The sequence below is a fragment of the Salvelinus namaycush genome, chromosome 8, assembly GCF_016432855.1.
Source record: "Salvelinus namaycush isolate Seneca chromosome 8, SaNama_1.0, whole genome shotgun sequence".
In the NCBI taxonomy this organism is placed as follows: domain Eukaryota; kingdom Metazoa; phylum Chordata; class Actinopteri; order Salmoniformes; family Salmonidae; genus Salvelinus; species Salvelinus namaycush.
This window is the reverse complement of record NC_052314.1, coordinates 16,414,381-16,432,434: the sequence shown is the minus strand read 5'-3', so window position 1 is coordinate 16,432,434 and position 18,054 is coordinate 16,414,381. Positions and strand designations below refer to the sequence as shown.

Below are 18,054 nucleotides of genomic sequence, written 5' to 3'. Positions count from 1 at the left end.
CAGTCTGCTGTCCCCACTTGCTTCAAGATGTCCACCATTGTTCCTGTACCCAAGAAAGCAAAGGTAACCGAACTAAATGACTCTCGCCCCGTAGCACTCACTTCTGTCATCATGAAGTGCTTTGAGAGGCTAGTTAAGGATCATATCACCATTACCTTACCTGACACCGTAGATAGACCCACTTCAATTTGCTTACCGCCCCAATAGATCCGCAGATGATGCAATCGCCATCGCACTGCCCTATCCCGTCTGGACAAGAGGAATACCTATGTCAGAATGCTGTTCATTGTCTATAGCTCAGCATTCAACACCATAGTACCCTCCAAGCTCATAATTACGCTCCGGGCCCTGGGTCTGAACCGCGCCCTGTGCAACTGGGTCCTGGACTTCCTGATGGGCCGCCCCCCAGGTGGTGAAGGTAGGAAACAACACCTCCACTCAGCCCTCTCCTGTACTCAGTCCCCTCCTGTACTCCCTGTTCATCCATGACTGCATGGCCACACACGCCACCAACTCAATCATCAAGTTTGCTGACGACACAACAGTAGTAGGCCTGATTACCAACAATGACGAGACAGCCTACAGGGAGCAGGTGAGAGCCCTGGTAATGTCGACAAAACAAAGGAGCTGCTCATGGACTTCAGGAAACAGCAGAGGGAGCATGCTCCTATCCACATCGACGGAACCGCAGTTGAGCAGTTGGAAAGATTCAAGTTCCTCAGCTTACACATAACTGACGGTCCACTGCTCCATCGGAATTGGTCCAACCACACCGACAGTGTGGTGAAGAAGGTGCAACAGCGTCTCTTCAACCTCAGGAGGCTGAAGAAATTTGGCTTGGCACCTAAAACCCTAAACCTTTACAGATGCACAATTGAGATCATCCTGTCTGGCTGTATCACCGCCTGGCACGGCAACTGCACCGCCCGCAACCGCAGGGCTCTCCAGAGGGTGGTGCGGTCTGCCCAGCGCATCACCGGTGGCAAACTATCAGCCCTCCAGGGCAACAACCAGCCGAGCCACTGCCTGTTCACCCCGTTAAATAGCCATCACTAGGCGGCTTCCACCCAGTTACGTAACCCTGCACCTTAGAGGCTGCTGCCCTATACATGTAACCAATGTGAAATGGCTATCTAGTTAGCGGTGGTGCGCGCTAATAGCCTTTCAATCGGTGACGTTACTTGCTCTGAGACCTTGAAGTAGTGGTTCCCCTTGCTCTGCAAGGGCTGCGGCTTTTGTGGAGCGATGGGTAACAATGCTTCGTGGGTGTCAGTTGTTGATGTGTGCAGAGGGTCCCTGGTTCGCGCCCGGGTCGGGGAGAGGGAACGGACTAAAGTTAAATTGGTGCCGTGACCCGGATCACTGGTTGCTGTGGAAAAGGAGGAGGTCGAAAGGGGGGTGAGTGTAACGGATGTGAAATGGCTATCTAGTTAGCGGTGGTGCACGCTAATAGCCTTTCAATCGGTGACGTCACTTGCTCTGAGACCTTGAAGTAGTGGTTCCCCTTGCCCTGCAAGGGCCGTGGGTTTTGTGGAGCGATGGGTAACGATGCTTCATGGGTGACTGTTGTTTATGTGTGCAGAGGGTCCCTGGTTCACGCCCGAGTCGGGGCGAGGGGACGGACTAAAGTTAAAACTGTTACATATACATAAGACTTGAAATTACTGGCCACTTTAATAATGTTTACAAATTTGTGCTTTACTCATCTCATATGTATGTACTGTATTCTATTCTACTGTATTTGAGTCTATGCCACTCCGACATTGCTCATCCTAATATATTTATATATTCCTTAATTCCATTATTTTACTTTTAGGTTTGTATGTATTGTTGAGAATTGTTATATATTACTGCATTGTTGGAGCTAGAAAACAAGCATTTCGCTACACCCGCAATAACATCTGCTAAACATGTGTATGTGACCAATTACCTTTTGATTTGAAGGCCGACTGGGGTACTCCAGGCTGCAATTAGCAACTAAATTATCATTATTACTTTTTCTGTGTGTGATTTTAAAATAATTGGTTCAAGGAAATACATCTGGTCTATTAGAAGCAATTATTGGTAACATGATTATCTTCAAAACTTGTATTTACAAGAAGATTGACCACGAAGATCGCCATGTTTCGATTCACAATAATGGGGGATCCTATTTTCTGCTAACAATGCTGCAGTACCATGGTTGGCCTTGAACTCCTTGGCTTCAATGACAGGGAGTTCACCTCTGCTTGAGTTCAAGGGCCCAGCGTTCGACTGCTCCTACAGTTTTGCTTCGGTACTGCTGTTTAACACAGAAGTCAGATTTGAACATTGCTAATAAGACACATTAATCATCACCTTTGTGCTCAAAACATCCATTGAATTATTCAAATCATTGTTGCTGAGGCCGATTTATTTTTTCTATCACTCACAGTCGAGATCAACATTTTCTATTCATACAATGTCTCCCATGTTTTTGGATGACGTGTTGACGTTGTGCGCATTTGACGTTGTTCCATATAAACCGGATGCAACCCGGATATAGCCGGTCCATGAATCGGCGTATACGAATGTGAGTAGATTACCTTGAAAACAATGGTCAGATATCTTGGGAGCATTCTCCAGCTCATTTTATACCGCGGTGCTTAAATTAGTCAATGCAAGGGGGCAGCACTGACCTAGCCTGTAACGTCACTTCCTGGAGTAGCTCAAACGGTGCATGTTATGGGTGCGTTCCTCTGCACACTCATTGCTGACACATGCCATCTCTCATATTTTATTTTTTATTATTATTTTATTTTTATGCCATCTCTCATATGTTACAGTATTATGTTAGTCGATGACGTGGCATGCAACCATTGGTTGATGTATGCAATGTTTGAGCAGGGGACACAACCTTTGTCTCCATGAGAAGCCATTTTTAGGGTCATGTCTAGCTGGGATACAGCTTTTGTCAAAGTGTGTGTATATATATATATATATATATATATATATATATACACACACACACACACTTTGACAAAAGCTGTATCCCAGCTAGACATGACCCTAAAAATGGTTTCTCATGGAGACAAAGGTTGTGTCCCCTGCTCAAACATTGCATACATCAACCAATGGACAAAAGCTCTATATTTTTTTGTGGGGGTATTTTAGATAATCCTAACCTGCTACGTTAATTATCATAACCTGCTGCATAAATCATCCTAAACCTGCTACGAAAAGTCAATTTTGACAAAAGCTGTAACCCTTCTACACAACTCATTTTAATCGACTTAATTTGGCATCAATGCGCTATTGAGTCTAAACATAGGAATGAATGGTGTCACGTGATCAATGGCTTTGTCCATTCATATTATATACAGCCATTGGTTCCTTGATAAACACACTTGACACACTTTAAGTAAATTGAGGAAAGCAAACGACCTCGGTCTGCTCCATCCAAAACATTGTTTTTATTGTTCACTGTCATCACATGCAGTGAGTAATCGAGTAAAATGGTATCTCCCGCCAGTTGTCCGTTATTGTTCCCGGGAAATTCTAATTCAAACTGTTTTATACAGAGGAGAATGGTTGGTTGTTTTCGTCATACTCATCTTTCGAAAAGTAATAATCCGGTTGTACAGCCCCGGTAACCGTTGATACTTCCCATGCTCCGACTGCCGCCCCCCCCCCACATAGACATTAAAACAGGCCCCCCCTCCCTGGCGTTTCTGTCCCTTTGGTAGTGACCGATTTTCACGCCGGGCAAGATGGCGGCTGTACTGCCGAGGTGTAGGAGCCGCTCGGCATGAAGTAATTTTTTAACAAATTGATTAAAATCAAACAAATATTTGAACACCGGACTACAGGGCGCGTGTACCACTTACCACTCATCGAGATATAATTTTATCTGTTGTGATAAGGATTTTTTTCTGACAATGATAATTGTAGTAGCTCGCTAAACTAGCTAACGTTAGCAAACGCCGGAGAAAGTGTAGAATGGGAGAAAAGCTAGAACTCAAGCTGAAGTCGCCAGTTGGAGCAGAAGCTGCTGGCTACTCGTGGCCATTACCAGTATACGTGAGTATTTAATTAAACCAACCAAGTTGCCAGCTATAACCTGGCCAACCAAGTGAGGATTAGATGTATCTATTCATCTCTTAATGTACCTACCTAGCTGTTGTTAGCTAGCTATGTGTATAGCTACTAGCTTATGTGTTAGCTAAGGTTACATACATACAGGCCAGACAGACGGTCCACCACAGGGCTAGCCAGAAGCTGTTCGAAGTGGTATCATTAGCGTTATATCCACCGATTCTCAGTGGAGTGTATAGACAACAATATGGCTACTGACTGTGCGGAACACCTTACTAGTAACTAGATAACTAACGGATTAAAGTACACACATCGTTAGATGGAGCATGACACAAATTACACACGAGAAGCGCTGCACACTTGGCTAGCTAACTACAGTATATTAGCTAGTTATTGGTCCCGGTAACTCTTTAACAAGTCTAGAAGAGGCTCTCCACCATTTGGTTTCTGTTGGGGCAGTAAGTTAAGTTAACTAGTTAGCTACAGTACCTAGCTAAGGTTCAACCACAGAAAGGGTTAGTTATAAATATATTTGGTAAAACTCGGCTAGCTAGCGTTCTAAACGGCTTTCTTTGACTCGCATTATAGTTCTGAGTAACGTTAAGCATTTATTTAGCTAATTTAGAACGCTAGCTCGCTAACTTGTTATTTTATGCACCTATCCATGATTTAATGTAACTAGCTACCATGCCATCATTTTGAAGTGAGTCAGAGAGCGATGTTTTAACACCACGGTCATTTGCAATACGTGTAATTCGACTCATGCATGCAAGGACTTTTTCCAGAACTTAAACAATATATCAAATATTGTACAATGTTTTGCAAAATATTTTGCTGAAACATTATTACTACAGTAGCTGGACTTCAAATGGCTCTCTGCCTGGTGCTCACTGTCTTGTTGATATCTACTGTTACTGTTATTGCACAGAAAGATAGTTGCATACTCCAGTCTGACTGAATCTAGGGTATAGCTGCCAGCTGGAATTATACCTAAAATCCTGCACTCATGATGCAATCCTGCACTCATGCCAATAGGGTACAATCTGAAGGTATAATTTGCGTTAACATAGCAGGAACACTACACAATTCCCCACAACTCTAGTCCCTTATATGGATATATAAGTTGCTTTTCCACTAGGTCCAAGAAATCAAATAAATAGGGCTTCTGGGAAGTACCATCCCATATGACTCACATGTGTCTCACATGGTTTGACCAGTTATCCATCCCACTTCTAAAAACCAGTTCCACAAATTCAGTGGATTAGCTGACAGACTTGAATTTGAAACCTAGTTTCAACCATAAATGGGAACATCCAATACTGTTTTGCTGTATGTAGGTTATTCAAAACATGTTTTAGTTAGTGTTGAGGAGACTGCTAACAGCCAACCGAAAGGGTGTTAGACAGAAGCCTAATTACAACTATTTTGGCATCCAGAAGATAGCCTGTATACCTTGAACAATCTGTGGAGGACTAGGCTACGTTTTGGTTGTTCGAAGCAAGTGCCACTGAATAAACCAGTAGTGTGGGTTGACTGTGGGCAAAGGCCTACTGAATTCCACGTAAAAAAAAAAAAAAAGTTTTTGCTTTTGCATGCAAGTCATGTGTAGATTAAAAACAGTGAATCATTGCTGTGTGTTATGACATTATGACCAAGCTTCTCGATCTTCCGTAGATTGCTTTTTTGTTGTTACATGCACATACTATGATGCTGTAGTATTTTAACCTATGTAGATCTTACTAGATAGGCTATATGTAAAAAATATATTTGCCTAGTTAGGCCCTAATGTGTTAAGGCAGAGTTGATTGTGTTTGCACCTTGAGTGTGTGCAGCATGCTTTGAACATATTTTTTTAGCTGAAGTTCATGCTATAGTTTGCCAGATTGTACAAAGGGGAACGGAAATGGAAGCAGATGAAATAATTGTGTTTTCTCTGGTGGCTTCAAGTGTGTTTCAGCTGTTTTACTCATTTATAGTAAATTGCGGTAAGACGGTGCTGGGGGGGACTACCTGAAAGTGTATTTCTCAGAACGCCGGAGTGTTGTCTGTGGCGCGTCTAGTGTTCTGTGTCACACTGGGTAATACCCCTTAACGTCAGAGTTCAGGAACTAAGCAGTGCTGCTGCTGACGCAATCCTCCACAGTTGGCCTTGGCTGACTTCGCTCCCATTACACCAGAGACTGATAACCGGACTGTTGCATGACTGGCATCCTCAGAAAAAGGCAACGCAAACAAATCAATATTTTATGTCACATGCTTCATAAACCGTTGTAGACTAACAGGGAAATGCTTGCTTACAGGCCCTTCCCAACAAAGCAGAGAGAATAGTAGAAAAATAATAACACAATAAATACGTAATGGTTTGGTGATGGCGCTGCCTCAACTGCTTCGGTGTTATACCATGGCATTGTTGAATACTCGTTTCTAATTGACTTGAAGGGTATTATTTAAGTGATAATGCCTGAGAAACTGGTGTTTGGAGGATATATTGGCATGAGACTGCTTCGAGGGCATTATCATTTTTATACAATGGGTTACCAACATATTCAAATAATGATTGCTATATTTTCATAAACTTTATTTTGAAAAATTAATTAATACTGTTTCATCCTTCCACAAGATACAGTCCTGACAAATATAGGGTTGCTACTAGAGGTCGACCGATTATGATTTTTCAACGCCGATACCAATTATTGGAGGACCAAAAAAAGCCCATACCGATTAATTGGCTGATTAAAAAAATATAATTAAAATAAAAATTGTAATAATGACAATTACAACAATACTGAATGAACACTTATTTTAAGTTAATATAATACATCAATAAAATCAATTTAGCCTCAAATAAATAATGAAACATGTTCAATTTGGTTTAAATAATGCAAAAACAAAGTGTTGTCCGTACCTCTCCTCGCCCCTACCTGGGCTCGAACCAGGAACACATCGACAACAGCCACCCTCGAAGCAGCGTTACCCATGCAGAGCAAGGGGAACAACTACTCCAAGTCTCAGAGCGAGTGACGTTTGAAACGATATTAGTGCGCACCCCGCTAACTAGTTAGCCATTTCACATCGGTTACACCAGCCTAATCTCGGGAGATGATAGGCTTGAAGTCATAAACAGCGCAATAGCTGCTGGCAAACGCACGAAAGTGCTGTTTGAATGAATGCTTACGAGCCTGCTGGTGCTTACCATCGCTCAGACTGCTCTATCAAATCATAGACTTAATTATAACACACAAATACGAGCCGTAGGACATTAAAATGGTAGAATCCGGAAACTATCATTTCGAAAACAAAACATTTATTATTTCAGTGAAATACGGAACAGTTCCGTATTTTATCTAACGGATGGCATCCCTAAGTCTAAATATTGCTGTTACATTGTGCAACCTTCAATGTTATGTCATAATTATGTACAATTCTGGCAAATTAATTACGTTCTTTGTTAGGAATAAATGGACTTCACACAGTTCGCAATGAGCCAGGTGGCCCAAACTGCTGCATATACCCGGACTGCTTGCACGGAATGCAGGAGAAGTGACAGAATTTCCCTAATTATAAGAAATTCATGTTAGCAGGCAATATTAACTGACTTGCCTAGTTAAATAAAGGTGAATTATTATTTTAAAATATTTGGCAAATCGGTGTCCAAAAATACTGATTACAGTTGGTTATGAAAACTTGAAATCGGCCCTAATTAATCGGCCATTCCGATTAATCGGTCAACCTCTAGTTGCTACCTAAGCCGGCTGGTCGTTCATTCTATCGTTTCAGTTGCCAGGGACGCGTACCAGTTTTTGTTATAAATCTATGGACAAGATTGTTTGTTCTAAATGTTTCGTTGCCATGATGACTGGCACCATTCATATCCCTTTCTAGCTAGCCAACTTTGGCTAACACAGTCATGTCAAACAGTGCAACCAGAATAACAGTGAAGTAGTTGCAGTTGCGTTTATTGTAGCAATATGTAACTTTTTGGGCAAGCAATCAAATTCACATAGAAATTCTAGTTACGGATATCTCATTTTACTTGAAAGCAAGTTTAGGAAGGGGTAAATCTGTTCTACGTGCGCTATTTCTATGCTTCCCGTTAAGCACAGAGTTGTGGGGCAGCAGGTAGCCTAGTGGTTAGAGTGTTGGACTAGTAATCGAAAGGTTGCATGTTCGAATCCCCGAGGTGACAAGGTAAACATCTTTCGTTCTCCCCTGAAAAAGGCAGTTAGCCCACTGTTCCTAGGCCGTCATTGAAAATAAGAATTTGTTCTTAAACGACTTGCCTAGTTAAATTTAAGGTAAAACATTATTTTTTATTTTTAGAGTTTGTCTTTTACATTCGGTTTTGTACACCAGCTTCTAAAAGCTGAAACAACATTATTTTTGTTTATGGAAAGTATAGTTCAGTGGCTTTGATGGTACAATGTTACTCTGCACTATACTAGCTTATTTTGTCACATAAACTGAAGTGAGGCGAACTATTAGTTCTAACAACCAGGAAATGGCGGCGCTATTTCGGTATAGTGTAAACATTTTTGGGGGGTGGTGGATACATCCATAACAATGCATGAGCTAATGATGTGCAATTTCGCCTGGCATAGAACATGTGCTCTCTCTCCAGGCCACTCTTCAGAAGAGAGCCAACTAACACAATCACTTCAAACTGAAGCTGGAATGTCAGCATACTTGCTGAATTTTGTGTTTTCTATTGACATTTCTGTGTATATATCCATAAAATATTATGCCAGCTTATTCATGATTTTGCCTGGCTGAGAAGCTGTTTCGTCCTAACTCCCAACGCGTTTACCATAGGACAGATGGAGATCAAATTTCAATATTATAACAATGTTGCAGATAACAGAGACAGACAGCATGGTTATTACAAATCTCCGCTGTTGAAAACCAACTGCTCGTCGAACATCTCATTCCAAAATCATGGGCATTAATATGGATTTGGTCCCCCCTTTGCTGCTACAACAGCCTCCACTCTTCTGGGAAGAATTTCCACGAGATGTTTGAACATTGCTGCGGGGACTTGCTTCCATTCAGCCACGTGTATTAGTGAGTGCGCGCACTGATGTTGGACAATTAGTCATGGCTCGTAGTCAGCTTTCCAATTCATCCCAAAGGTGTTGAGGTCAGGGCTCTGCAGGCCAGTCAGGTTCTTCTGCACTGATATTGACAATTTCTGTATGGACCTCGCTTTGTGCACAGGGGAATTGTCATGCTAAAACAAAGGGCCTTCCCCAACTGTTGCCACAAATGTTGGCGGCACAGAATTATCTAGAATGTCATTGTTTGCTGTAGCGTTAAGATTTGCCTTCACTGGAACGAAGGGGCCTAGCCCGAACCATGAAAAAACACCCCAGACCATTATTCCTCCTCCACCAAACTTTACAGTTGGCACTATGTATTCGGGCAGGTAGCGTTTTCCTGGAATCTGCCAAACCCAGATTGGTCCGTTGGACTGCAAGATGGTGAAGCGTGATTAATTCCAGAGGACGATTTTTCACGCCCTTCCTGTTCTGTGAGCTTGTGTGGCCTACCACTTCGCGGCTGAGCTGTTATGCCTAGACGTTTCCATTTCACAATAACACCACTTAGTTGGAGGAGGAATAATGATCTGGGGCTGTTTTTTCATGGTTAAAGCAAACACTGACATTCTAGACAATTCTGTGCTTCCAACTTTGTGGCAACAGTTTGGGGAAGGCCCTCCTGTTTCCAGCAAGACAATGCCCCTGTGCACAAAGTTAGGTCCATAAAGAAATGGTTTGTTGAGATCAGTGTGGAAGAACTTGACTGACCTGCACAGAGCCATGACCTCAACCCCATCGAACACCTTTGGGATTAATTGGAACGCCAACTGCGAGCCAGGCCTAACTGCCCAACATCAGTGCCCGACATCACTAATGCTCTTGTGGCTAAATGGAAGCAAGTCCCCGCAGCAATGTTCCAACATCTAGCAGAAAGCCTTCCCAGAAGAGTGGAGACTGTTTTATACACTGCTCAAAAAAATAAAGGGAACACTTAAACAACACAATGTAACTCCAAGTCAATCACACTTCTGTGAAATCAAACTGTCCACTTAGGAAGCAACACTGATTGACAATACATTTCACATGCTGTTGTGCAAATGGAATAGACAAAAGGTGGAAATTATAGGCAATTAGCAAGACACCCCCAAAAAAGGAGTGATTCTCCAGGTGGTGACCACAGACCACTTCTCAGTTCCTATGCTTCCTGGCTGATGTTTTGGTCACTTTTGAATGCTGGCGGTGCTCTCACTCTAGTGGTAGCATGAGACGGAGTCTACAACCCACACAAGTGGCTCAGGTAGTGCAGTTCATCCAGGATGGCACATCAATGCGAGCTGTGGCAAAAAGGTTTGCTGTGTCTGTCAGCGTAGTGTCCAGAGCATGGAGGCGCTACCAGGAGACAGGCCAGTACATCAGGAGACGTGGAGGAGGCCGTAGGAGGGCAACATCCCAGCAGCAGGACCGCTACCTCCGCCTTTGTGCAAGGCGGGGCACTGCCAGAGCCCTGCAAAATGACCTCCAGCAGGCCACACATGTGCATGTGTCAGCATATGGTCTCACAAGGGGTCTGAGGATCTCATCTCGGTACCTAATGGCAGTCAGGCTACCTCTGGCAAGCACATGGAGGGCTGTGCGGCCCCACAAAGAAATGCCACCCCACACCATGACTGACCCACCGCCAAACCGGTCATGCTGGAGGATGTTGCAGGCAGCAGAACGTTCTCCACGGCGTCTCCAGACTCTGTCACGTCTGTCACATGTGCTCATGTGCTCAGTGTGAACCTGCTTTCATCTGTGAAGAGCACAGGGCGCCAGTGGCGAATTTGCCAATCTTGGTGTTCTCTGGCAAATGCCAAACGTCCTGCACGGTGTTGGGCTGTAAGCACAACCCCCACCTGTGGACGTCGGGCTCTCATACCACCCTCATGGAGTCTGTTTCTGACCGTTTGAGCAGACACATGCACATTTGTGGCCTGCTGGAGGTCATTTTGCAGGGCTCTGGCAGTGCACCTCCTTGCACAAAGGCGGAGGTAGCGGTCCTGCTGCTGGGTTGTTGCCCTCCTACGGCCTCCTCCACGTCTCCTGATGTACTGGCCTGTCTCCTGGTAGCACCTCCATGCTCTGGACACTACGCTGACAGACACAGCAAACCTTTTTGCCACAGCTCGCATTGATGTGCCATCCTGAATGAACTGCACTACCTGAGCCACTTGTGTGGGTTGTAGACTCCGTCTCATACTACCACTAGAGTGAAAGCACCGCCAGCATTCAAAAGTGACCAAAACATCAGCCAGGAAGCATAGGAACTGAGAAGTGGTCTGTGGTCACCACCTGCAGAACCATTCCTTTATTGGGGGTGTCTTGCTAATTGCCTATAATTTCCACCCTTTGTCTATTCCATTTGCACAACAGCATGTGAAATTTATTGTCAATCAGTGTTGCTTCCTAAGTGGACAGTTTGATTTCACAGAAGTGTGATTGACTTGGAGTTACATTGTGTTGTTTAAGTGTTCCCTTTATTTTTTTGAGCAGTGTATATAGCTAAAGGGGGACCAACTCCATATTAATGCCCAGGATTTTGGAATGAGATGTTCGATGAGCAGGTGTCCACATACACTACATGACCAAAAGTATCTTTCTGCATTTTCTAAAGGCAGATTTAAAATGCTTCTAATTGTAATTTCCGCACGGCATCAGACTAACTGGATTCCAGTCTTTATCTGTGTGGTGTTCTAGCCATGTTTTTAAAATAAGGGCCTCCTAGACTTCTCAATATGCACCACTGGGAGGGGCAGAAGATAAGACCAGCATTACAAAGCACTTGATTAGCTACAGATTCTGCCTGGCTCTGCAGTCTACACATCACAAGCCTGTGGATGTTTCATTGGGGCGGTTTATTTTGACTATGTGACTAACTCCTGAGCATATTAATGTATAATGGTGCAATATTTTGGTATTCATTGGGTTGTATTTGGTTAGTTCATCTTTCTCAGTAATAATGCTTCAGGCCAGGGGTGTCACTCATTCCATAGATGACCTAGTGTCTGCTGGTTTTTGATTTTCTTTCAATGAAGACCTAGACAACCAGGCAAGGGGAGTTTCATACTAATCAGTGACTTTTTAATTCATCAAGTCCAAGGGAGGAGCGGAAACCCACAGATACTCGGCCCTCCGTGGAATGAGTTTGACACGTGCTTTAGGCCCTGTGCTCCTGCCCAGCCAAAAGATGCTGTACATCATACATATTCCAGTATTTCTGACCAAATTGCTCCACTCCCCCCACAGAGAAGGAACGTGCACTGTTCTGTTCTGTTCACTGCACAACATGATAGTAATATATGCTGCCTTCCTGTCTCCCCACGCTGAAGCTGCTACCAATCACATGCTTAAACGCTCATTCTCTCACTGTCACCATCTGCGGATTTAAATATGTAACTGCGTCCATATGAGGAACAGCTCTTGTGCTGCGGAGCCCTTAGTTCAATTATTTTCTTGGCTCTAACTAAGCCAGAATGCTTTCGCACATGACTGCATTTGAATCGATGTCATCTTGCCTATTTTGTGTTGTCAGTTGTGTTTCTTCTTCCAGTATTTCTACCTGTGTTAAAGTGAAACTAATAAGCTATACATCAATGAATTAAGAAGCCCTCCTTGGGCCAACATGTGACCTGTGGTGTTATCAGGGAAGATCAGGCATATTAAGGCAGTTCTGCCTAAGAACTAGACTGATGGATGGGTTGATGAATCAGTTTTTCTCTGTGGTAATATCGCTGCTGCACCTGGTTAGTTACTTGTTCATTGGTCGTGAGTAATGCGTAGTGGACCGGTATTTTTCCTCGGCAGTGCGTCATGGTGAGGTAACGAGAGAATGAAAAGGCGGGGAAGGTAGTGAGTGGTTGAGTCAGTTCCTTCGTCGTGCCCACAACAGGGGGCTAGGAGGGGAAGAGAGGATGATTGGCTGTTAGTGCCTCTCAGGCGTCACACGCATTCTTTCTCTAAGCCAGCGTTTATTTTTAGAAGCAGCGCTGGTGTTGCTGCGTGCTGTCTGTGTGTGAGCGGCAGGAACTCCCCTCTCTCGCCGCCTCCACACACACACACTGTGAAGAGGCTGATTTGTATGTGCAACCGCTGTCTGTCTGGGACCAGCACATTAACCCTTCACAAAATTGTAGCACAGTAAACTCATTGGAGCTCTCTAATTTAGAGGTCGACCGATTTAGGATTTTTCAACGCCGATACCGATTATTGGAGGACCAAAAAAGGCCGATATCGATTAATCTGCCTATTTATTTGTAATTATGACAATTACAACAATACTGAATGAACACTTATTTTAATATAATACATCAACATCAATTTAGCCTCAAATAAATAATCAAACATGTTCAATTTGGTTTAAATAATGCAAAAACAAAGTGTTGGAGGAGAAAGTAAAAGTGCAATATGTGTCATGTAAGAAAGCTAACGTTTAAGTTCCTTGCTCAGAACATGAGAACATATGAAAGCTGGTGGTTCCTTTTAACACGAGTCTTCAATATTCCCAGGTAAGACGTTTTAGGTTGTAGTTATTATAGGACTATTTCTCTCTATACGATTTGTATTTCATATACCTATGACTATTGGATGTTCTTATAGGCACTTTAGTATTGCCAATGTAACAGTATAGCTTCCGTACCTTTCCTCGCCCCTACCTGGGCTCGAACCAGGAACACATCGACAACAGCCACCCTTGAAGCAGCGTTACCCATGCAGAGCAAGGGGAACAACTACTCCAAGTCTCAGAGCGAGTGACGTTTGAAACGCTATTAGTGCGCACCCCGCTAACTAGTTAGCCATTTCACATCGGTTACACCAGCCTAATCTCGGGAGATGATAGGCTTGAAGTCATAAACAGCGCAATAGCTGCTGGCAAACGCACGAAAGTGCTGTTTGAATGAATGCTTACGAGCCTGCTGGTGCTTACCATCGCTCAGTCAGACTGCTCTATCAAATCATAGACTTAATTATAACACACAGAAATACGAGCCGTAGGTCATTTAACCTGTTTGGGGTGCAGCCCGACACCGGTACACTTATGACAACATCCAGCTCAAGTGCAGGGGCGAAATTCAAAAGATATTTTTTTAAAATATTTAACTTTCACACATTAACAAGTCCAATACAGCATATGAAAGGTACACATCTTGTGAATCAAGCCAACATGTCCGATTTTTAAAATGTTTTACAGGGAAGACACTATGTAAATCTATTAGCTAACCACGTTAGCAAAAGACACCACTTTTCTTACTCCATCAGTTTTTTACTCCATCAGTAGCTATCACAAATTCGACCAAATAAAGATATAAATAGCCACTAACCAAGAAACAACTTCATCAGATGACAGTCTGATAACATATTTATTGTATAGCATATGTTTTGTTCGAAAAATTTGCATATTTCAGGTATAAATCATAGTTTACATTTCAGCTACAATCAGAAATTGCACCGAAAGCAGCTATAATATTTACAGACACCAACGTCAAATACCTAATTACTCATCATAAAACATTTCTGAAAAATACATAGTGTACAGCAATTGAAAGACAGGCATCTTGTGATTCCAGACAATATTTCCGATTTATTAAATGTTTTACAGCGAAAACAAAATGTAGCGTTATATTAGCGTAGCCACAATAGCCAGAAACACTTGGGCGCCCACGACCAGTTCACATGCACGACAGATATTAGAAATAGCATCATAAAATGTTTCTTACTTTTGGTGATCTTCCGTCAGAATGTTGGACAAGGTGTCCTTTGTCCAGAACAGTCGTTGTTTTGATCTGGAACGGCAAATATCCCTCTTCATTTAGCATGGGCACTTGCCAAGTGGCACGGATCACTCCAACGTCAACAAAGTCAGAGAACGGAACACGGCAAAACTCCCGAAAAAATTTCAATAATCTGATTAAACTATATTGAAAAAACATACGTTACGATGATATGGTCACATGTATCAAATCAAATCTAAGACGGAGATGTTAGTCGTCCATAACGAGAGCAAAACAGAAGGCAAATTCATGTCCTCTTTCGCGCGCTCCAGAAACAGGAAATGGACGGTCACGTCAAACAAAGAGCTTTAATTCCACCTCAGACCAAGATAAACACGAATTTTTTTCTCTCACCGCCTCTTGACAACCAGGGGAAGGTGTATGAAGTGTACGTAGACTCTTACGTATCACGCCCATGTATAGGCATGAAGTTGAACAGAGCATCGATTTCTGACATTCCACTTCCTGGTCAGGAAGTGTGCTGCAGAATGACTTCTGTTTCACTCAGAGAAATAATTCAAACGGTTTTAGAAACTAGAGTGTTTTCTATCCAATAGTAATAATAATATGCATATTGTACGAGCAAGAATTGAGTACGAGGCCGTTTGAAATGGGCACGATTTAACTGGCTACTCAATACTGCCCCTTGCAGCCATAACAGGATTTATGGTCGAATCCGGAAACTATCATCTTGAAAACAAAACATTTATTCTTTCAGTGAAATACGGAACCGTTCCATCATTTATCTAACGAGTGGCATCCATAAGTCTAAATATTCCTGTTACATTGGACAACCTTCAATGTTATGTCATAATTACGTAAAATTCTGGCAAATTAGTTCGCAACGAGCCAGGCGGCACAAACTGTTGCATATACCATGACTCTGCGTGCAATGAACGCAAGAGAAGTGACACAATTTCACCTGGTTAATATTGCCTGCTAACCTGGATTTCTTTTAGCTAAATATGCAGGTTTAAAAATGTATACTTCTGTGTATTGATTTTAAGAAAGGCTTTGATGTTTATGGTTAGGTACAGTCGTGCAATGATTGTGCTTTTTTCACAAATGCGCTTTTGTTAAATCATCCCCCATTTGGCGAAGTTGGCTGTCTTTGTTAGGAAGAAATAGTCTTCACACAGTTCGCAACGAGCCAGGCGGCCCAAACTGCTGCATATACCCTGACTCTGTTGCAAGAGAAGTGACACCATTTCCCTAGTTAAAAGAAATTCATGTTAGCAGGCGATATTAACTAAATATGCAGGTTTAAAAATATATACTAGTGAATTGATTTTAAGAAAGGCATTGATGTTTATGGTTAGGTATACGTTGGAGCAACGACAGTCCTTTTTCGCGAATGTGCACCGCATTGATTATATGCAATGCAGGACACGCTAGATAAATTAGTAATATCATCAACCATGTGTAGTTAATCATTCATAATCACTAGATGTTTTTTATAAGATAAGTTTAATGCTAGCTAGCAACTTACCTTGGCTTCTTACTGCATTCGTGTAACAGGCAGGCTCCTCGTGGAGTGCAATGTAAAGCAGGTGGTTAGAGCATTGGACTAGTTAACTGTAAGGTTGCAAGATTGAATCCCCGAGCTGACAAGGTAAAAATCTGTCGTTCTGCCCCTGAACAAGGCAGTTAACCCACCGTTCTTAGGCCGTCATTGAAAATAAGAATGTGTTCTTAACTGACTTGCCTAGTTAAATAAAGGTGTAAAAATATATATATATATATATTTAAAAAATCGGCCAAATCAGTGTCCAAAAATACAGATTTCCGATTGTTATGAAAACTTAAAATCGGCCCTAATTAATCGGCCAATCCGATTAATCAGTCGACCTCTATTCTAATTTTTGTGCCTTCAAAATATTCATACCCCTTGACTGACTTCACATTTTGTTGTTACAGCCTGAATTCAAAATAGATTAAATAGATTTCTCATCCAGCTTCTTTTTTTATTTTTTATTAGTCAATTCAGTTAAGAAATTTGTATTTACAATGACGGCCTACCCTGGCCAAACCCTCCCCTAACCCGGACGACGATGGGCCAATTGTGTACTGTCCTATGGGACTCTCGATTACTGCCGGAACCCGGGTCTGTAGTGACGCCTCTAGCACTGCGATGCAGTGCCTTAGACCGCTGCGCCACTCAGGATCCATACATACAATACCCCATAATGACAAAGTGGAAACACGTTTCTAGAAGTATTGAAATGTGTAAATGAGATTTCTTTAAGTATTCACACCCCTGAGTCATTACTTTTGTAGAAGCACCTTTGGCAATGGTTACAGCTGTGAATTTTTCTGGATAAGTCACTAAGTGCTTTCCACACCTGGATTGTGCAGCATTTGCCTTTAAAAAATTTTTTTTTTATTCTTCATGCTCTGTCAAATTGGTTGTTGATCATTGCTAGATGAGCCATTTTCAGGTCTTGCCATAGATTTTGAAGTAGATTTAAGTCAACTGTAACTCAGCCACTCAGGAACATTCACTGTCTTCTTGTTAAGCAACTCCTGTGTTAAACACTATTGTACAAAAGCTGAAGAACATGCCCACATCCAGGTGCTGGAGTTGTAGGCAAACTAATGGAAAACAGAGAGGAAAACGCTGCTCATGCTCCCAGGTGCTTTTATTTATAACATTTCGACCCGTAGGTCTTCATGGGGCATCCATATCCCAGGCAGGTGGAAGGTCCTATACAGTGCCTTAAAGTATTCAGACCCCTTGAATTTTTCCACATTTTGTTATGTTACAGCCTTACTCTAAAATGGATTGAATACATCAAACCTCCTCATCAATCTACACCCAATACCCCAGAATGACAAAGCCAAAACAGGTTTTTAGAAATGTTTGCAATGTATTTATAAAAAAAAACGGATACCTTATTTACACAAGCATTCAGACCCTTTGACTCTAAATTGAGCTCAAGTGTCATCCTTGATGTTCCTACAACTTGATTTGGAGTCCACCTGTGGTAAATTCAATTGATTGGACATGATTTGGAAAGGCACACCTGTCTATATAAGGTCCCATAGCTGACTATGCATGTCAGAGCAAAAACCCAAGCTATGAGGTTGAAGAAATTGTCCGTAGAGCTTAGACAGGATTGTGTCGAGGTTTTTCTGCGGCATTGAAGGTCCCCAAGAACACA

General features: G+C 42.5%; 1 protein-coding gene across 1 annotated transcript in view; it reads left to right on the top strand.

Moving 5' to 3' along the window:
* Positions 1-3,730: 3,730 nt before the first annotated feature.
* LOC120052441 (histone-lysine N-methyltransferase, H3 lysine-79 specific-like) overlaps positions 3,731-18,054 on the top strand; it is a 39,378-nt gene continuing 25,054 nt past the window's right edge. The window contains exon 1 of the mRNA XM_038999349.1: positions 3,731-4,038. Within this exon, the coding sequence (XP_038855277.1) occupies positions 3,958-4,038 (81 nt within the window). The 5' untranslated portion in view covers positions 3,731-3,957. The remainder of the gene's footprint in view (positions 4,039-18,054) is intronic.